General features: G+C 37.5%; 1 protein-coding gene across 2 annotated transcripts in view; it reads right to left on the reverse strand.

Annotated features, from left to right (window-relative positions):
* Window positions 1–22,891, reverse strand: part of LOC115209764 (speckle targeted PIP5K1A-regulated poly(A) polymerase) — a 43,434-nt gene that overhangs the window by 15,113 nt on the left and 5,430 nt on the right. The window contains exons 1-3 of one of the 2 annotated variants that reach the window (XM_029778278.2): window positions 16,491–16,668; window positions 6,073–6,272; window positions 2,027–2,293 (exon numbers count right to left, since the gene is read on the reverse strand). In XM_029778278.2, the coding sequence (XP_029634138.1) occupies window positions 2,027–2,293; window positions 6,073–6,272; window positions 16,491–16,533 (510 nt within the window). In that variant the 5' untranslated portion in view covers window positions 16,534–16,668. Of the gene's footprint in view, window positions 1–2,026; window positions 2,294–6,072; window positions 6,273–16,490; window positions 16,669–22,891 lie in introns of those variants that run through there. The other variant, XM_029778277.2, reaches the window with a different exon arrangement.

Consider the following 22,891-nt stretch of genomic DNA (forward strand, 5'->3'; position numbering starts at 1 on the left):
ACTTATAAAGACAGACTAAATGCCACTAACGTCCAGTGTGCCAATGGTTCTGCCAGTTTGCTGCCTTAACAAAAAGCAATAAAAATAAAGGTTTCAAATTTTGGTACAATTTTGTTTAACTGGTACTAATTTTATTGGCTCCAAAAGGATGAAAGGCGAAGTTGGCCATGGTGAAATTTGAGCACAGAACGAAAAGACAGACGAAATACCTATTTCTTTATTACCCACAAGGGGCTAAACACAGAGGGGACAAACAAGGACAGACATAAGTATTAAGTCGATTACATCGAAACCAGTGTGTAACTGGTACTTAATTTATCGACCCCGAAAGGATGAAAGGCAAAGTCGACCTCGGCGGAATCTGAACTCACAACGTAACGCAGACGAAATACCGCTAAGCATTTCGCCTGGCGTCTAACGTTTCTGCTAGCTTGCCGTTAAGTATTTCGCCTGGTATGCTAGTGATTTTGTATACCCCTGGTTGTGTTTTTGCAACACAAAACCTGCTCCTGCTTGTTTGGACATGAACTAACCGGGAAGCACCCGACTGAGCATACGAAACATTCAGTAGGTAGTCAACACCCGTAGCTAGCAGTTGCATACTGTCCTCCTCTTCCAGATTGTGAAGGCTTACCATAACACTTAATCTAATAACAGTGAAATTTTTTTATGGGCATATATAGGTTAATAATAACGGCCTTATGCTTCAACAATAATAATAATGGCTTCTAATTTAAGCACAAGTCCAGCCATTTTGTGGGAAAAGATTAGCTGATACCATTGACCCCATTACTTGACTGGTACTTAGTCTTAATTTTATTCATCTGGCACGTAAAAAGCACCCACTACACTCTTGGAGTGGTTGGCGTTAGGAAGGGCATCCAGCTGTAGAAACTCTGCCAGATCAAGATTGGAGCCTGGTGCGGCTGTCTGGTTCGCCAGCCCTCAGTCAAAATCGTCCAACCCATGCTAGCATGGAAGGCAGACGTTAAACGATGATGATGAAAGGATGCAAGACGAAGTTGACCTTGGCAGGATTTGGATCCAGAATGTAAAGAACCAAACAAATACTGCAAAGCATTCTTCCAGTGCTCTCAAAGCTCTGCCAATCATTCCACTAGTTTTAATAACGATGAGGTAGAATTTGAACTCAGAACGTCAAAGTGGACAAAATACTGCAAAGCATTTTATCTGGTGTGCTAACGATCTTGCCAGCTGGCCACCTTAATAATAATAGTTTCATATTTTGACAGAAGGTCAGCAATTTTCAGAGTGGGGAGTGGGGGCAAGTTGATTACATTGGCCCCAGTGTTGCACTGGTACTTATTTTTTTGACCCTGAAAGGATGAAAGACAAAGTCAATCTCAGTAGAATCTGAACTTAGAACATAGAGGCAGACAAAAAGCTGCCAAACATTGCTTGGCATGCTAACGAGCCTATCAGCTTGCTGCCTTTTTAAAATTTTGGCAGAAATCTCAGAAATTTTGGAAGAGAAGGCATTTGAATTACATCAACCCCAGTACACAACTAGAACTCATTTTATTGGTCCCAAAAGGATGAAAGGCAAAGCCAACCTCAGCGGAATTGGAACTCAAAATGAGGACAATTTGACATGCAGACAATTTGGTCAACTTGCTGCCTTAATAAAAATAATAATAACGAGCACTCAGAGAACACAAACCTCTGCCAAGGCAACACCAATGTCCTCTCAACGATTAGCCAGAAGAAAATTTGAAATAAACTTGGCTGCTCTCACAAGCGAGAATACTAAATATGAACCCAACTGCTCTCAAAAAATTAAGTAAAAAAAAAAAGCCAGAAAAATAATCCCGAATCCTTGCCTGGTACCAGATCGATCCCAAAATCTAATCAGTTCATGCCAGTCATGAGGCTAAACATCCCTGAAAGTTTCATCCAAAACCATCAAGCAGTTCTTGAGATATCTTGTCCACAGACAAACAAACACGACTGAAAACAATACCTCCACCTATGCTAAGGCAGAGGTAGTAATAATAATAATACTTACAGTGATTTTCTCCAAAATTTCTTTCTGAAGATTTGCAATGATGTCTTTGACATGAACCTGTTCAAGCGGCTGAATATGTTTACCCCTCTTCTTCAGTGGTGAGACTTTACGCTGGCCAGACTGACCGGGCCGATAGGGGAGTTGAGCATTAAATTTCATTCTTTTCGGTTGTACACGGATGAAATGCTTACCAAAACAATGTTGTTTATATCTTAAAACATGCGAAGCAACAGCCAGATTTTCAAATTTAACAAATGCAAATGGACCCTTTGAAACAAAAAAAAAAATAAATAAAAACAAAACATTAAACTTTTTTACACACACACACACACAAAGGGATAATTCAAATCAACTGAGTACTCCACAGCTATCCTTAACCTTTGCCCGTCCAAAACATTTTAATAAGTGGATTCTAAATATCCAGGATTCTTGTCCTGTGCATCACATATAATGTACTACATATATACATATCTATATATATAAAACTGTAGTTGTGTGAGTGTCTGTCCCCTTCTATTTAGATTCCTAACTACTCCCACATTTTGCGGTGCAGTTTAACCAAATTCGGGTATCTTATAGTCGTGATTCATATCGAGCCCGTCTGGCTATTAGCACGCGTCTACAATGAGTCTACGATTTTAAAAATAATTTAACATCATTTTTTATTCCATTTTAATGCATAATTTTTCGTGTGTCGATGGCGGCGGAGTTGGCGTCCACGCTCACGCCTGCACCTGTTTGCTTCTCCCCCTTCTTCTCTCCCTCGTGAAGCTGTGGGGAAGGGAGTGTAAGGAAATCAACGTCGTAAAGCGTTGTCAAGGAGACCAGCGTTTTTTTAGAACGACTTCATGGCTTGAAGACACTGAGTCAACGATTTAAAAAAAAAATTATCATCATTTTTTATTCCATTTTTAATGCATTTTTTTGCTATAACTCTCTAAAAATGCTTATATAGTTATTTCCCTTACAAACCCGAGCAACGCCGAGCGATACTGCTAGTATATATATATATATATATATATATATATATATATATATATATATATAGAAAACAGAAAAGAGATGACAAAGAAATAAACAATTATCATATGAAGTTCATTAGCTTACAGCTGTTTCCACTATAAGATGTAGTGGACTTATAGTTGACTGTCTAAGTAACACCTTATAGTTTCAAACGAAATATATATATATATATATAATTTCCAATTAATAAAAAAAGGGTAAAATTAATTAATTAATTAATCAATCAATTAATTAATAATTTTACCAGGTAGATCAGTACATCAAAATAACCTTTATAGGTAAAATTATACAAATATTCTATAATTATAAACATAATTATAATTAGGGGTCAGCTAATTGCTTCATCACATACCAAATTTAGAAATAAGAGTTAAAAATTCCTTTTCTACTACAATAAGTATCTCCCAGACAGTAACACACTTTTTTACGTAGGCAAAGAGAAAAACAATGCATCAACACAACTCTGATTAGCCACAGACGCGTTTCGAAATCAAAGTGTTTTAATTACTTGCTTCTCTCTTCAGTGTAGGAGTGTTACTGTCGTGGAGATTCTTACAGTAGTAGAAAAGGAATTTTTAACTCCTATTTCTAAATTCGGTATTTGGTGAAGCAATTAGCTGACCCCAAATTATATATATATATATATATATTCTTTTATGTACACTTTTTTATGTACATTCCTTTATGTACACTGATTTGTTCTGCTTTTTATATTTAACCCCACAGTCTCTTATGTGGTGGTTTAATAAAGTTTGTGATTGAGTATTATCTGGTAATTGATATTTGATTTAGATGTATTTCTCCATTTTCTTAACTTGTATTTATATATATATATATATTTATATATAACGGGAAGCTTTATGAAAATAAACAAAAGACGAAGGCAGGTGGAATACAAACAAACAATTGTATTAGTATGGCACTCAGGAATATAAATAAAATAAGTCTTTTACGTTTCGAGCCTACGCTCTTCAACAGAAAGATACACAGAAAAGAAACACGGAGAGAAACAAGGAGAGAATATGTGTATATATATATATATATATATATATATATATATATATATATATGTGTGTGTGTGTATATATTTTTCTTTATTGCCCACAAGGGGCCAAACATAGAGGGACAAACAAGGACAGACAAAGGGATCAAGTCGGTTACATCAACCCCAGTGCGTAACTGGTACTTTATTTATCGACCCCGAAAGGATGAAAGGCAAAATCGACCTCAGTGGAATTTGAACTCAGAATGTAACGGCAGATGAAATACTGCTCAGAATTTCGCCCGACGTGATAACAGTTCTGCCAGCTCACCGTCTGTGGCTAATCGGAGTCGTGTTGATTCACTGTTTTTCTCTTTGCCTACATAAAAAAGTGTGTTACTGTCTGGGAGATTCCTATGGTTGTAGAAAAGGAATTTTTAACTCTTATTTCTAAATTTGGTATGTGGTGAAGCAATATATATATTGGGATTGTGGGTTTTTTTTTTTGCCAAATAAACACATGCACTATATATATTTTTTCTTCACTCATTTATTATTGTTCTAGTGTTATCATTTCATCTCGTGTCCAATGTCTGGAATGGACAGGAGTTAAAATAATAAAATATAATAATAATAATAATAAAAAAAAAAGAACTAATAAGCAAGCGAAGAAAAAATAGATAGTGCGTGTGTTTATTTGGGAAAAAAAAAAATGGACATTAAACAATGATGATGTTGATTTAACTATAAAAATACAGAGGGCGTTTTATATACACTTCAAATGGCTATGGAGGTCCAGTAGGGTGACACAGGAATCAAAGGTGTCCATGGGTAAAAAGTGGTTGAGAACCACAGCCCTAGGTAAATATTATATCCTGTCACAGGTTAGTATTATGCAGCAGAGGTTAAATCAATGTGTTCACACGACATATTTTGCGAGACTACCAAAACGCTCTCCCCGACTACTACCGACCACTACTCTTTATAAGAGTTCGGCTAGTCCATTCTTCCAATCCGCCAGGGGTGTTAATGACTCTCACCACAACACAATCCCTTTGAGATTGATTTCCGTTGGAAGTTAATATTATTTTTATTTATTTATCTTTCTTTCATCACATCTCCCTTTTTGAGATTTTCCTCCAAGGGAAGTTTAATATTTCTTTCAATTAGGCAGTACTTCCATGCTAAATAACTTTCCTTTGATTTCGTACCCCAAAAAAATTGGAACGTCCTATGCAAGCTTCGAATATCTCGTTGCCACCTTTATATCCTGCCACAGATTGGCACATATAAATTATGCAGCAGAGCTTAAATCAATGTGCACACATGGTGTACTTCGTAAGACCTCCAAAATGCTCTCCCCAACCAACCACTACTCTTTATAAGAGTTCGGCCAGTCCATTCTTCAATCTGCCAGGGATGTCAATGACTCTTGCCACAACAGCAATAAACTACCATGTAAAATGGGATTCTAGTTTCATGTAAAGCAAAAATATGACAATAATTTGATGCAGAATTTGAGTGGTTGATCCAGTGGGATCTTTTCAGTTTGAACAGCAGTTTTTAACATAATTTCTAGGTAACTAAAAAAAATTTTAAACTTCGTATACTGGTAGAATGTGTTTATAAAACATCTTTTTCTCTTGGCTTTATTGAGAAAATTCTATAGTTTGTAAGATATTTGTTGTTGTTTTTCTTCAATTTCTGCAATTTCAACCAATCACTGACGTCTATTGAGGTAAAAACATTCTGTGCCATATGAATATGTCCCTCGTTTAAGAAACAGATTGGGTTTATTTACATTTGTGAAGAAAAAAAAAGATACCCTTCCCCCCAACCCTAACCCTAAAACAGATTGAAATGCAATAGATCGATACTAGGGTCATAATTATGGGTGACAATTTCATATGACACCGCTAGAAAAAACTGCCGTTTAAACCGAAAAGATCCGTCCAGTGTTCCAGATGTCCCTGTTGTACCCTTGAATCAAAACAGGATAGAAAAATAAAAGGCAATGAAGAAATGATGGTAACGTGCTCACCCATGAGTTATTCTGATCAACATATGTAACATCAACAACTTTACCAAACTGCATGAAATAGTTGTACAATGCATCTTTGCCAACGTTTCGAGAAAAGCCTGTCACATGAACACTGTGGGCTGCTTCCAGTAAGCAAGAATGAAAAGCTTCAGCTCGATTCAAGTGTTTCTCACTTGTTTTGTGTGCCTTCAAAGCTGCTTCTGTAGAAAGAAAAGAAAAAAAATGTTGAAATAAAAATACACACACACACAAGAACAGCTTACCTATAACAACATTACTCTAAACTCTTTTTATTTTCTTTTTTTCTATATGAAAAGGGGAATCTTTCCCAAAATATTATCAGATGATTATAAAACCAGGAGTGGCTGTGTTTCCCGGGTTCAGTCCCACTGTGTGGCACCTTGGGCAAGTGTCTTCTACCATAGCCTCGGGCCAACCAAAGCCTTGTGAGTGGATATGGTAGACAGAAACTGAAAGAAGCCCATCGTATATATGTATATGTATATATATATATATATGTGTGTGTATGTTTGCCCCCCCCCCCAACATCGCTTGACAACCGATGGTGGTGTGTTTACGTCCCCGTAACTTAGCGGTTCGGCAAAAGAGACCGACAGAATAAGTACTAGGCTTACAAAGAATAAGTCCTGGGGTCGATTTGCTCAACTAAAGGCAGTGCTCCAGCATGGCCACAGTCAAATGACTGAAACAAGTAAAAGAGAGTAAAGTAATACAATATTTTTCTCTTTGTTTTCCTTCACTGACATCACCTTACATATTTTTTTTTATACAACGTCTCACCTGCATTCCTCAAAGGATTTTTTTCAAACATTTATATAATTCATTCACATTGAAAAGCTTCAAGCTCGTCACACTACTCTTTCACAAATACAAGAGGCAGTGAAAGTAAAACAGACTCGAAGATAGGAAGGCGGAAGAGGCAGAATTAGACAGAGACAGGTGAGTAGCCACTTAGAAGACTGATTGGAGAAAATTATTAGAGAGATACATGTACTAAGAACTGCAATGTTTATATCCATCATGGGGTAATTAAAAAAGGACTAATTCTTCTCCATGAAGTGCCAAACTACATGTGTCACATATGACTCTACAGAAAATGAACAAAATGGGCTGCAAAACCCCACCTCACCCTATTTACTATCCAGACTGCTTTTCATCTCATTCCTTTCTCAAGCATCTCAGTAACTTTCTACCAGCATCGCCTTACTGGCACCCGTGCCGGTGGCATCTGTAAAAGATTCGAGCGAGGTCGTTGCCAGTGTCGCCTGACTGGCCCCGTGCCACCGGCACGTAAAAGCAACCACTACACTCTCGGAGTGGTTGGCGTTAGGAAGGGCATCCAGCTGTAGAAACTCTGCCAGATCAAGATTGAAGCCTGGTGCAGCCGTCTGGTTCGCCAGCCCTCAGTCATACGTCCAACCCATGCTAGCATGGAAAGCGGACGTTAAACCATGAATGAACCAAAAGTCAGCTCAAGACATTATCATTATCGTCATTTAACGTCTGCTTTCCATGCAGATATGTGTTGGACAGTTTGACTGAGGACTGGTAAGCCAGAAGGCTGCACCAGGCTCCAATCTGATTTGGCAAGGTTTCTACAGCTGGATGCCCTCCCTAACGATTACCACTCAGAGTGTAGTGGGTGCTTTTTATGTGCCACTGGCAGAGAAGCCAGTCAAGTGGCACTGGCGTCAACTATGCTAGAATGGTGATTTTTACATGCCACTGGCATCGACCAAAGAATTCATTGGTTCAAGAACCCCAAGTTCTATGCTACCACAATAAATAGACTTAATCTTATATAAGTAATTAGCATGAAATAGTGACGAGAAATAGACAAACTTTATGTTGGTTCAGTGGTTCCCAACCTGTGAGCCACAATGGTAGTTCTAGGGTCCATGAACATGTTAAGCTGATATTTCAATATCCTGGGACCCGTGGGAAAACTCATTTAAATAAAAGGGGTCCTTGGTAGTGAAAAGATTGGGAACCACTGTATTAGTCCAAATATATGTGTGACATTGTCGACAAGATAAGGGTTTCTGTATTCTTAGAAGTAATTAATGAAAATACCATCTTCCTCTTTGCTTGCTGGGTCACACAGTAACTAGCTTAATATATAGAAATTGCTCATAAAAAAACAATGTTTTGAAATGAGATTAAGACAATAACTGTTGACTGTAAGTCTTAATGCAAAAATATCTGTAGTTTTTAAATCATCAATTTTTAAAACCGTATATCTCAACTAGAGTCTAATGTTGCCTAGCCCATAAAAATTTTCCTTAATTACAGTATTCAACCCTATTTCGGTAATTTCATATGTTGAAAACGTTAGAAATAATTCAACCTATGCTTTTATTATTTGAGTAAAGCTCATGCTTTATTATTAAATAATCATTTACTTCATTAGTATGAATGTTTCTGAACTGCTGCCAAGTAAGAGTAGGGTTGTTGTTTCATCCTTTGGGAGTAACAGTTGTTTGTTTGTTCCTTCTCGAGCCACGCCTGGCTCATAAGAGGCGGTTTCCCGGTTTCCTTAGCATATAGGTTCCCCACCTGGACGGGACACCAGTCCATTGCAGGTGAGCTGCAAGATGCAGGAGGAAAGAGTGAGAGAAAATTGTGGCGAAAGAGCAGAAGTTCGCCATTACCTTCTGCTGGAGCTGTGTGGAGCTTAGGTGTTTTGCTCATAAACACACCGGTCTGAGATTCGAACTCACAATCTCTCAATTGCGAGTCTGCTGCTCTAACCACTAGGCCATGTGCCTCCAAGTCAAGTAAGAGTAGGGTTGTTCAGTGATATATTCAAAGTTGCAGAGTGTACAAAAGAAAGAATACAAAGAGAAGCTTTTCATTAGAGAATGTTCAGAATTAACAGCATAAATTTTGCAAATATCAGCATAAATTTAACCATGAGCTATTTCTAAATTCTTTATTTTATGCTTAGTTCCTCACGAACAATGCCTACCTATCTTTGAACCCCACCCACATGTCAGCTCCCTCTCTTACACATCATTATTGCTATTCTGTTGCACCACCACTTTTTCTGCACAGTCAGTCATCTCCTACTCCCCCAACTCATATATCAGTTGTCACACCCACTCCTTATATACCCTTCAACCCTATCTTATCTTTAGTTTTCGCAGCCACCGATATTCTTCGTTTCTCTGTCCCCGCCACACTTCTACTCACTGTGTACCATGAGGGTTCATCCACACATGCCACCATCATTATTTTTTATAGCTTTCCAGTCCCATCCAATCATTCTCACCCTAAAGTGTGAGTAATCACGAAACCCTTCAAAAGTAAGAAACCTGTCCTGCTTTGGCCAACTTTTCATCTCCCAACATAGAGCCCCCACCCATCTGGGTTTGTAGTGTTACAAGCTGCTGTATGGCAGCCTAGTGCTAGTATAACATGACTAAAACATCCGGCACATGGTGTAAAGTGGTTAGCATATGATATAGCATCCAAATGCAGAAACATTGCCAAAGCAGATACTGCAGTCCTTGGACCCAATGGGTCGGGTCAAACCGTCCAACTCATGCCAACACAGAACACAGACATCAAATGACGACAATGGGGACAGAATTAAATGCAAGACAGACCAGTGTTTCTCAACCTTGTTATCCTTGCGTAACTCTTAAAATAAATTACACGTCTCAAGGAACCCCTGCAGAAAAAAAAATTATATATCATATCTTTCTCATATTTTTTTCATCGAATTTCACATGATAAATATATATCATTCAGCCACAGTAGTGGTTGAATATATTCTTAAGTCCACCATTTCTTCAATCACAGCAGCTTCCAAGCTTCACCACTAATTCAGTTCTCAACTAAATTGCAAACTGTTAATAGTTTTAAAGAGGACACCTCCTCAGCTACACTTTGGCATAAATAGTTTGAGATTTAATTCAGTAGATAAAAGGTACATCAAAATATGTGAGACCTCAAAGGGGGCAGTAAGGCAGGTATTCATCTTCAATTAACATAAATGTTTTAATTTTAAATTAAAAGTATACCTTTCTTAGGCTTAAATGATAGAAAAAAGCATGAAGAATTCAGAATTGTTAGTCACATTGAACAAAAATTAGTAGAAGAAGAGTTATGAGATAAAATGTCATGAAATGCAAAATACTTAAGGAAATAAGTAAGGGAGTAATGCCCCAAGCAATAAGAATATATTTCTAAAATGAATGTTTACATTGAAGGGTGAGCTGGCAGAAACATTAGCATGCCATGTGAAATGCCTAGCGGTATTTTGTTTGTCTTTACATTCTGAGTTCAAATTCCACCGAGGTTGACTTTATCTTTTATCCATTTCGGATCTATTCAATTCGACGTACAGATTAATTAATTTTTTTTAACTAAACACTTTGAAACTTCAGATACTGGTAGAATGTGTCACATAGAACAGGGTTTACTCTTAATGTTTTTGACAAAATTTTGTATTTTAGAAGTTATTTCGTCAGAACTTACAGAGTGACAATGGACAAATTTGTGTTTGATAAGTATCAATGCACGAAACTCTCAGCTTTTGACTTACTCTCTAACTTCTGCCCATGATATTATACACATTACATATTATTATATACGCAATCGAACCAATGAAAGAGCCTCTACCTGGTCACTTGACATGCTAAAAATAGCAACCAAAATATCCCCCTACCTAAATCATATGCCCATTGTACCTAATGTCCTAGATTATCCCTAAAGAGATGGTTTGCTGAAGGCTGGGATGTCTTTGATGATAGGTTTGCAGTATCAGGGTTGAATTGAGGCTAAATTACAACATTATGGTAAATTTCTATATTAACACCCGCATGATTTTCATTAAGAGAAAAAAATAAAAGGATTTTTTGCGTGGAATCAAGTACCTGATCTAATATATTGCAAATCCCTTATTTTGGTTCAGTAAAAATGGACCCCCACCCAATCCCGGAATCATTGGAAATTTTTGTTTTTTCATTGAATGAATTCCTGTCACCTCTTAATATTGCAAAATTAAGTTACTTAAGGTGAGTCTGGGAACTGATGGTTTTGGGGTCTTGTTGTTTGTAACTTTTGGTAAGCCATGGTGCAACAAACAGCATGGTAAAAATCTCTGCCACTAATTTGGTGTGGATGGGTAATATCAAATAATTCAATCATAACATATATTTAAATTAAACAGGAAAAACATTGAAATATTATCTTTCAGTATTTTATAAGGTAAAATGCTAAATTATTAATTGACACATTATTATCTTATAACAGCAATGCCTGGAAAAATCATGGATTACATGGAAAAATGCAAGCATGAAAAGCAATATTCTTAAGATTATAAACCTGGAAAAGTACAGGACAAGTCATTACACATGTAAAAGTATAGGACAAACTATTACTTCAAGTAAAGTAAAGAATAAGAAACTTTTTACTTAAAATATTGCAGCTTAAGATAAAATTTGAATATTAAAACTTATTTTATTATAGTTTACAAATAACACTATGCTTGTTTAAGTAGAATTTGGCTAATTTACTACTTTAAATACAGAAAAAAGTGACTAATTAGACAAACTTACAAATTAGCTGAACAGTTTTGTACAATAAATTTAAAAGATGAGAACTGTAAAGAGTGATAAATTAGAAAATCTGGCATTCTTTGCTGCAATATTTTAAGTAAAAAGTTTCTTATTCTTTACTTTATTAGAAGTAATAGCATGTCCTCTACTTTTCCAGGTTTATAATCTTAAGAATATTCCTTTTCATGTAATTCATATACATGGTTGTTATATTTTTTCATAACATAAGGTTAAATAGGATGATGTCTATATTACAATGACCAATAATATGTAGTGCATGTATAGTGACATTACGATCATGAAATTAGCATTAGCTTATTTCGTCAATATAGCTCTTTAACTGGGACCCCTGAAAACCTTTTGTGAAACCCTAGGGTTCCAGGGACCCCGGTTGAGAAATGCTGTTATAGACCGTGCACAGTAATTAAAACAAGCAGTGAACACTTATTCCTAAGCCAACATTTTTCTATTATGTCAAATGTGAAAGCTTTTGTGTAGAAGCTGATGCAGAATACAAAGTTTCCAATTTCAGGGAAAAGTAAAAAAGTGATCTCTAAATTAGAAAATTACTATTTTTAAATCAAACAACATGAGATATTCAGTAACAGTACTTTGTAGTAAAGATTGCTTAAAAATAGTAATTTTCTAATTTATAGATCAGTGACTAGTTGCCACTTTGAAAACTATATATTTCGAAAGGGGGATTTGGCAGCGCCGCCTCTAGCCGAACAATTATTCTGTGCTGATGAAGGGAAATAACCCGGAAATCATGATACACAGATATTGTTTTGAGCTGAGTGGGGGTGCTAGATTCCCTTGTTCAAAAATATAAGGACACAGATCGTGTTGTATAGCCAGCTGGAGACGATGTCTCCTGGGGCTAAATTAGAGCAACATTCGTCCTAAACCAGGACTTCCATGTTATGTTGGCAAGCAATCCTTACTACAAAAGTGATCTCCTTTACACCTCACCCCACCCCGTTTTCGGACCCCTGCCAAAGGGTTTTGTATCATATTAGGAGGTTACAGGAATTCATTCAACAACAAAAAAAAAATTCCAATGATTCCGGGATGGAGGGGGGACCCCCCCCCCACCTCTTCCGATTTGCAGCATATTATTCGACGCAAAAAAAAATTTTTTTTTTTCTTAGTGAAAATCGTCCGGGTGTTAAAATTTACCAAAAACCTGAGCCATGTGGTTGGGAAGCAAGCTTCTTGCCACACGACCACGCCTGAAGAAATTTTTTTTTTTTCTTTTTCTATTTGGTCTATCAGATCCTTGAATTGAATACGTGTTGAAACAGATTCGATTGGGCTATTTATGGCAATAATAAAATAACAACAAATGAAAATGATATCCTGTCCGTTTATAAATGCGCCCTCCACTCCACATAATTTACCGAAAATAATGTGACTGACACGTTCGTAGCTTTCACTTTCGCCAACGAACTGAAATGGCAGCGGTTAAAAGTGAAAGACGCAATAAACGAATATGAAACAGGACCCTTAGAAATTGCCGAAATGCAAGAAATTAAATAAGAAATATGTTACAAACTACAGAATTTTCTCAAGAAAGCCAAGAGAAAAAGATATTTTATAAACACATTCTACCAGTATACGAAGTTTTAAATTTTTTAGTTACATTGAAATTATTTAAAAAATCTGCCGGTCAAAGTGAAAAGATCCGAAATCCGTCGTGCAACACCGTTTGACAACCTGAGTCGGTTTGTTTACGTCTCCGCAACTTAGCTGTTCAGCAAACGAGACCGCGGCGGAGGTAAAGAATACGTACACAACCCGTTTTCGGTGTAACAAAAACTCTAACCCTTATCACCGGGTGTACGTATTCTTTACTTTCGCCCGAGACCGCTAGAATAAGTACCAGACTAAGAACAGAATATAATAAAACATAAGTACTTGGTTAAATTTATTTGACAGAAACCCCTGAAAGTGGTGCCCCACCCAAAATGGCTGAAACGAAAGATACTCTTTCATTTTTACCAATAAACCAAAAAGGCATCGGTAAAAGTGAAAACAAGATGAAGTAAAAAATGCAATTAACTAATAACCAAATAACACGCAAACTTCATTCATTATAAACGTTCTCGTTTTCAATTTGATGCAAAAATTTAGAAGATCTTTAAAAATTTCGATGTTTCCATAGTTTAGGTGATTTAACACGTATGACACGGACATCGTAACAAGCGCAGTTAAAGCATAGATGTCCTTGGAGATAAAAAGACCATTGCTGATTAACTACACAATTAATCATGCTATTTTTCCATGTGAACAACAATAAATTTCTTGGTGGGGCTCACGGCCTTTCTATGAGTATAGATAACTTAGGAAACCTATCCATATATAGTGAGACTGTTAACTCTTAACTTATCAAACATTAGGCAGTTGTATATACACGATACACATGCATTTGTAATTTGTCACACATTCCCGCACACATACGAATATCTGCATATTCTGGTTGCTTTCGTTATTACATAGATCGCATAGTGAAAGATTATGTCAAACATGTGCAACCTGCGGCCCGCGGGACTTTCTGCAAGACACGCCTGACGAAAAGTTACCCCCTTTTTTTTTTTTAGCAGTGCGGCTCTCTTTCCAAAAATAAAACAAAGTAAAAAGATTACCTATGCTTGCCCTATGTGATCAAATGACCTGCAAGAAATAGCAGTCGAATCTCTCAAACATCCTACAGTATTGAATAAATAAATAAATAAATAAAATAAAGATAAAAACACTTAAGATAACCTGGATCAGAGTTCACTACACTGAAAAAAAGGGCTCACGGTTTTTATGGAGGGAATACTTTTATCGTAGGCCAAGTTGATCGTAACTGACCCGAGAGTAAACGCCAACAGCTTTAGAGACTTTAGTAAAAAATATGTTCCTAGACAACTAATATGGTAAAGCATTTACATCGTGGGTGAGACAGATTGGCCATTCAAAAACACAACGACTGTTCATTTTACTTAAACATGTATTACTTTTAATTTGGTGCCAAAACTGAATAAACGTTTAAGTTTACAGTTTTTGTGCATGCTTTCGAATTGTTTAAATGCAGTCGTTCTCTACCAAGGACCCCATTTATTGAAACGAGTTTTTCCACGGACCCCTTTTAATATGCTTAGTCTTATGTATATATATATATATATATATATATATATATATATATATATATATATATGTGTGTGTGTGTGTGTGAAATTCCGAAGTTAGTTCACGGACCCCAGCACTAGCTTTGCGGACCACTGGTCTTAATGTTTGTCTTACACACTGTAATTGTTTTAGCTGCAACATAAACACCCTCCGATAAATCACTCGGCAAAATTATCTTCGAAATAATATGAAGTTGTCGAATATGTCACGCACATAAACAATATTCTGATATATAAACGTATGGGGCCCATATACGCAACCACATGCTTGAATCCTCGAATACCTACAAAATTTTAATATACAGTACTTCACTGTTTATAAAACGGTAATAAGCCAGCTTAATTAGTCTCACTAATCACAGGTCTTTCCTCGTTGCTTAACTCGCATGCTATACAAGCAAAATCTACAAAAATACACGTGTACTCGTTATATATCCTGTAAAATAAATCACAGACAGTAATTAACTCAGTTTAATTAATCTTAGTAGTTATTTAAGTAAAATGCTGATTTATTCGTAAACTGGGTTGATGTAGCACGCCGTTCTGTACGTGGTCTCTTCCGTTTTGTACCGAGGGTCGTTATGTAGAACTTCAACAATTGCAAACATTTGGCGATTTGAACAGAGACAGTATATTGCAACTAAAACAATTAGGTTACAGTAAAAAGCAACCTTGGCCACTTAATCTACGCATTTATTTATTCACATCCGTAACGTGATTCGCTAATAGGGACCAACACCCTTCGTCGTATATTATGCACGGCTTGATTGATACTCCGAAGGGGTCTTAGAAATTACTTAGAGTAGAAAGGATTATTATTATTAATTATTCAAATTCCGTCAAAGCCAACTTTGCCTTTCATTCTTTCGGGGGGTCAATAAAATAGATACCAGTTAAGTACTGGAGTCGATGTAATAGACTAGCCCCATCACCTACACCAAAATTTCAGGCCTTGTGCCTACAGTAGAAAGGGAACAATGCCACCCTAAAATAGTTTGGAGATGGATAAGGAGATTTGCAGTCACACTAACCCGCGATATAATAGTAAATCGATTTCTTTACAATCATTGCAAACATAACAAAAACATGCACAAACTATATGAAACACAGCTAAGTTCCATCACATATTTTCTAGTTGTTAATAAAGCCCGCAAGTGTTAAATTTTGACACACCTTGCGTGTAACCAGCAATATGGAGCCGAGACAGGAGATGCGAAGTGGTTCTTTTTTTTTTCATCTTCAGAAATCTTTTTTAATTATTTATTATTTTTTTTACATCAACACAGAGCAGAAGAGTATAAAACAAACAAAGTAAGTGGGGAAACTAATGTTCATTCCCTTCTCAAAAACTATTTACTTTCTAACAGAGACACAAGGGGAGAATATTGTCTAAAATATCAAACGATGTTTGTGACGCGAAATGGTTAATTAAAAGATTAATCCGTGTCTTCAGTAACATCCTGCAAACTCTTTTAATATAAACTTAAACATGTCGATGAATGAATCCTCAAAAGATTAGACATCGTTGTCATTCTAGTTTTTAAGTTGCCATAATAACACACTTGGATTTGCATTGAGAATACACTTCATATCTATATAGTATATAACCTTCAATGGAATATGGTCAAGCATTTAAAGAAAACGAAAGAATTATGCTCACCGGACGCAAATCTAATATCGCATATTTCACAGGAAAAATTCATGGTGGCGTGATAATAAAGATTTCAGACAACTAATAATGCTAAAAGAGGGACCGACTATTTGTATGTATCACATAAGTCTAAGTGAAACTTAGCAAGTGAAACCAGGACACTTGCTCTCAGACGTGTGTGCACAAGTAATACAGAAGGGGCGGGTAACTCCCTTGCAAAATAGATGTCAGCACTGTGCTACAATTTCGCGCTCGGGCTACTAGAAATAGTAGCCAAATCTTTCATTAACTATGTCGTACGGTAAAGGCGGTGAGCTGGCAGAAACGTTAGCACGCCGGGCGAAATGCGTAGCCGTATTTCGTCTGCTGTTACGTTCTGAGTTCAAAATCCGCCGAGGTCGACTTTGCCTTTCATCCTTTCGAGGTCGATAAATTAAGTACCAGTTACGCACTGGGGTCGATGTAATCGACCTAATCCCTTTGTCTGTCCTTGTTTGTCCCCTCTGTGTTTAGCCCTTTGTGGGGAGTAAAGAAATAGGTATTTCGTCTGCCGTTACGTTCTGAGTTCAAATTCCGCCGAGGTCGACTTTGCCTTTCATCCTTTCGGAGTCGATTAAATAAGTACCAGTTACGCACTAGGGTCGATATAATCAACTTAATCCATTTGTCTGTCCTTGTTTGTCCCCTATGTGTTTAACCCCTTGTGGGTAGTTAAAAATATAAGATAACAAGATAGATGGGAGAGATGGAAAGAGAGAGAGACTCATCCGATGATATGGAGGGATTCTTGAATTTGTTTGTTTCAATTTCCACGTTGTTAGGTAATGCTAAAGAATTATGTTCGGGTACCAGCGAAGATTCTGTACATGCATTTATATGTATGAACGTAATCGTTTTCTATGCATGCAATAAATAGGACACGGTTCACCAAGGCAAATTTTCAAAGGCCGAATGCACACCTTGGGCAAGTGTTTTCTATATAGCCCTGGACAGACCAATGGCTCATGAATGGATAAGATAGACAGAAATTTGTGATTTGGTAGATAGAAGTTGAACACACACGCATATATATATATATATATCACCGTGACCGACCAGGCTATCAGATGTTGCTACACATCACTGGCCATAATGCGCTTCGCATTGTTTTAGCCTTCAAATGACGCCACCCCGCTTGGCTAAGTGAGCAGGCAAACAGAAGAAAGAGTGAGAGAAAGTTGTGGTGAAAGAGTACAGCAGGGATCGCCACCCGCCACTGCCGAATCCTCGTGGAGCTTTAGGTGTTTTCGCTCAATAAACACTCACAGCGGCCGGTCTGAGAATCGAAACCGCGAGTCCGCTACCCTAACCACTGGGCCATTGTGCCTATATGTGTGTGTGTGTGACTGTTTTTCACCACCTCTTGACAACTGGTGATTTTTTTTTTATATTCCCGTAACTTAGCAGTTTGGCAAAAGGGATTAATCGAATAAATACCAGACTTAAAAATAGTGATTTTTTATCTATTTGACAACCCTTTAAGACAGTGCTCCAGCATGACCACAGTCCAATGACTGAAATAAATAAAGGAAAATAACCAGAACTTTCTAGAGATGTACTTGTCTGACGAGTGTGTTTGGTATGGAGTGTTGAAACTTAAACCATTACAGCATGGGAAACATATTAACCATTCGAAAACACATACAAAAATTAACCTCAGTTAACCATTTATTATTTCATGTTAAAAATTTTCCCATGACAGCATAAGTGATCAGGATGCAGTTGATGTGATGAAAATTTTGACACAAAATTTTGGCACAAACCGCCATCAAGGCAACACCAATGCCCTCTCAACGATTAACCGGAGATGATTTTTAAAATGAGAATATCTGAAATAAACTCAACTGCTCTCACGAACGAGAATACTAAAAATGAACACGACTGCTCTCAAAAATTAAGTAAAAAAACAGAAAAATAATCCAGAATCTTTGTCTGGTACTGGATCGATCCTAAAATTCGTGCCAGACACAGGGCTAAACTTCCCTGAAAGTTTCATGTAAATACATCCAGTGGTTCTTGAGATATCTTGCTCACAGACAAACAAACAAATACGACTGAAAACAATACCTCTGCCTTTGCTAAGGCAGAGGTAATAACTGAGTAAAGTTAACGGTTTTTGTGTTTTCGAATGGTTAATGTGTCTTCCAGGTTGTAAATGCTTGAATTTTCTATTTGCACCTCAAAGTTAAAATTAAAATGTATTTGGTATAATTAAAACACATTCTTTTATCCTTAGATTTGCTTAACATTCAGAATGAATCGTACTCATACAACACAGTTGACGCCTGTCCACTTTTAGAAAATCATCTTCACAATCAGAGCAGTTCTTAGATTCTTTTGAGTTCTATTATCACCTATGGGTTTCCTTTCCATATATTCCATGCAATAATGTCTTTATTACCATATGCCAAAGCTGCTTTCATTTATGTTGTGATTCTTGAACAGTGGAACCTCAGTTTAAAAATTTCATTCGTACCTAAAAACCATTTGTCATCCAAAACTATTTTTTCCCCATAGGAAAGCCAAGAGAAGGCACAGAGAGTTTGAGCAGGGATGTGCAGTGAGCAAAAGCTAAAGAGCAACCGATGCTCTCCCACTCTCAGCTTGCTGCCAATCATTTTCACCTGTTTACATAGTCACTACTCAAGTCACCTGAAAGGTTTTATGTCTGAAAAATTGTAAACTGATATTTTACCTCACAACATTTTGATACAAATTTTTGTTGCATGGAACCAAAACTATGAAATTCTTCATGCTTTCTTCTATGATTGAAGCTAAGATAAATATATTTTGCATTTAAAATGATAAAATTATTTAGATCTTAACTTGAATGGTGGCATTACTTACTTTCCTATAATGTTGCTAGAAATTTTGATGTAAACAGTTTTCAATTTGGTTAAGAACTGAATTAGCGACAAGCTCTGAAAAAAACTGCATGTGGTTAATTTGCAGCCTTAAGAATATTATTCAACTACTACCATAGTTGAATGATACGAGATGGTATTGAAAGGTTCCCTGACTAGTTATGTTTAATAAAAAATAAGCCATCTACCTAAGTTTTAACATCATCTCTTTTGAAATAGTCATCTTGCGCAGCAATACACCAGTTCCAGTGCTTCTGTCGCTTTTGGAATCCAGCTTGGAGGTTGTTTTCCACAAGCGAGTCGAGGACCTTCTGTGATTTCCTCTGGATCTTAACAGTATTAAAATTGTGACCTCTCAGCTGCACTATAATCTTGGGGAAGAGATGCAAGTCCACACATGCTAAATCTGGCAAATAGGGCGGGTGTGGAAGTGATATCGCATTGTTTTTGGCAAGAAACACACAAGTGAGGTGAGCTTGGTGAAAAATCCAATTCTTTGTGCACCACAGATTCGGTCACTTACACTAAATATCCTCCCTCAAATGCCTCAAAACATTGCAGAATTCTCGATTGGTGGTCTTGTCCTGGGGGGTGAATTCTTGATGCGAAATATCACGTTTCTGAGAGTGACGCTCATGGCAGGTCTTCCAGAGACGTTTTTCTGCTTTCCAAGCACCCATGCCACTTCAAAAATTATGTATGACCCATTGTCATGTGACTGTAAGCTCACCGAAGCATGCTTAATGACTTTGTAGCAGACTCCCTGAATTCAAGGCAAAATTTCACATTGGCTCTTTGTTCCAACTTCTTGTCCATGACAAAAATCAAAGATTACAGCATACATGTGAACACAAAAACATAAATTTCACAACTTGCAGAGCAAACACAGCAATGTCACTCGGTACACTGCCTCATGGCAGTCACTGCTGGCTCTCACTGCAAACGCAACCATGTGCTGCCATCTGTTGACACGCTACAAAACAAGTTAAGAAACTTTCTGGTACCACCTTGTGTATAATGGCATTACATGTATGTGAAAAAAAGCTCATGCTTTATTTAATACTAGCACTATGACTCGGCATCGCCAGGTCATAGTGCTAGTGCATGCATATACAGCTGCATGCGTGCGCACATACACGCGAGTACTGTCCAAATTTCCGACCAATCACATTCAGCTAGCTGGCATTCAATTGGCGTATCAAGTTTCAGGCATTTTGATTGGGTTTTGGATAGAAAATTCACAAAAAAATCACTTCTGTTGATTTTTTAATGGGTTTGCGGGGTGACTGGGGAAATGTAAAGATGTGCACGACCACCCTTGGACGGTTTTGAATGACCAAAGAAAGTGCGAGCCCTCTAACTGAAAAATTGTGGATTTGTATAAAGGACACACACACAGACATTTTGCCGTTTATATATATAGAAATTCTAAACAAAACAATGGAACAAACAAAAAAAGGGGCACATTTATTAATGTTTCCTTTCCATTTACTCAAATGCATGTTATGCGTGCAACATACATGTAGTTAAAAAGTTCACATCTCAAGTTTGTGGTCTTAAGTTCAGTCCTACCATGCAGCACTTTAGGCAAAGGTCTTCTACTATAACCCTCAACCAACCAAAGGCTTACAAGTGAATTTGGTGTGTACAAGCATGTGTGCATGAGTGTCTGTGTGCACCTGAGCATGCATGCATATGTATGTATGTATATATGTTTACATTTGACTACGAAAGTCGTCAGCTATGAGAAGCATTCTTGTTACTTCTCTCAACAGGTTGGCAACTTGCTTCATACCTTCAAAGACGCGACCTTACTTGAAAAACAGGTTAGGGTTAGAATCAGGAAGAGCACCTATTTAACAGCTGCAAAACAATATCTCAATGGCAGCGAGCTGGCAGAAACGTTAGCACACCGGGTGAAATGCTTAGCGGTATTTCGTCTGCCGCTACGTTCTGAGTTCTAATTCTGCCGAGGTCGACTTTGCCTTTCATCCTTTCGGGGTCGTTTAAATAAGTACCAGTTACGCACTGGGGTCGATGTAATCGACTTAACCTCTTTTTCTGTCCTTGTTTGTCCACTCTATGTTTAGCTCCTTGTGGGTAGTAAAGAAATAGGTATTTCATCTGCCGCTACGTTCTGAGTCCAAATTCCGCCGAGGTCAACTATGCCTTTCATCCTTTCGGGGTTGATTAAATAAGAACTAGTTACACACTGGGGTCGATATAATCAACTTAATCCGTTTGTCTGTCCTTGTTTGGGTAGTAAAGAAATAGGTATATTCATCTAACCCATGCTAGCATGGAAAAAATGAATGTAAAAACAAACCAATGAATACGTTACTTGTGTTGGCGCCACATAAAAAGCACTTGTGCTGGGGCTGCTTAAACGCACCCTGCACACACTTAAGTGGTTGACATTAGGAAGGGCATCCAGTTGTAGAAACCATGCCACAACAGACTACTGGAGTCTGGACAGCTCCCTTCTAGCCAGCTCCATGTCAAACCATCTAGCCCATACCAACATGGAAAGAGGACTTTAAACAATGACAAATTTTTGAGGTGAGGAATCATCAGACAATTATAAAAAAATTAGGCTTAAAGCCCTTTATTTCCATTACAGTATGATATCTCAGGCAAGTAACATCTACTATAGCCCTGGGCCAACCAAAGCCTTTTGAATGGTTGATAGAAACTGAAAGAAGCTCATATGTATCAATGAGCAGCATATTACTGGTTATGGCAAGTAACTGGTCAGAATGTTACCACTGGTTTTTGCGGCTCCTGTGCAAGGATGACATGCAAATTCGTGAAGCGTTCCATACTTTTTGGGTCATTGCCAGAACTGCCTAACTGGCCCTCGTGCTGGTGGTATGTAAAAGCACCCACTACACTCTCAGAGTGGTTGGCATTAGGAAGGGCATCCAACTGTAGAAACCTTGCAAGATCAGATTGAGCCTGGTGCAACCTCTAGCTCACCAGTCCTCAATCAAACCGTCCAACCCATGCCAGCATGGAAAGCAGACATAAAACGATGATGATGATGATATTGTACCTAGAGAATACTGACGTGACTCCAGATATAATGGCCAGAAGTCCTTGATCCTATAGGAATCTAACCATCCCTCTTAATGCTACTACTTTATCTCTCACCATACACACCTCCTCTCTCCCTTTCTCTATTCCCTCAGACATGCTTGCCTTGAACAGAGACATTGCCAATAAGAGAGAACTGATTGGTCTTGTAGATAACAAAGTGATATCTCTGCTGGTGTTGCTATGATTAAAAGCACTTAGTGCACTCTGTAAAGTGGTTGGTGTTAGTATAAGCGCCATGATAAACTCTGCCAAGTACACTAAGAATTATACGTATCCAGGCATTGAGGTGGCGAGCTGGCAGAATCGTTAGCACACCAGACAAAATACTGCCAAGTATTTTGTCTGTCTTTACGTTCTGAGTTCAAATTCCACCGAGGTTGACTTTGCCTTTCATCCTTTCGGGGTTGATAA

Source organism: Octopus sinensis, linkage group LG3 (genome assembly GCF_006345805.1).
Source record: "Octopus sinensis linkage group LG3, ASM634580v1, whole genome shotgun sequence".
NCBI lineage: Eukaryota > Metazoa > Mollusca > Cephalopoda > Octopoda > Octopodidae > Octopus > Octopus sinensis.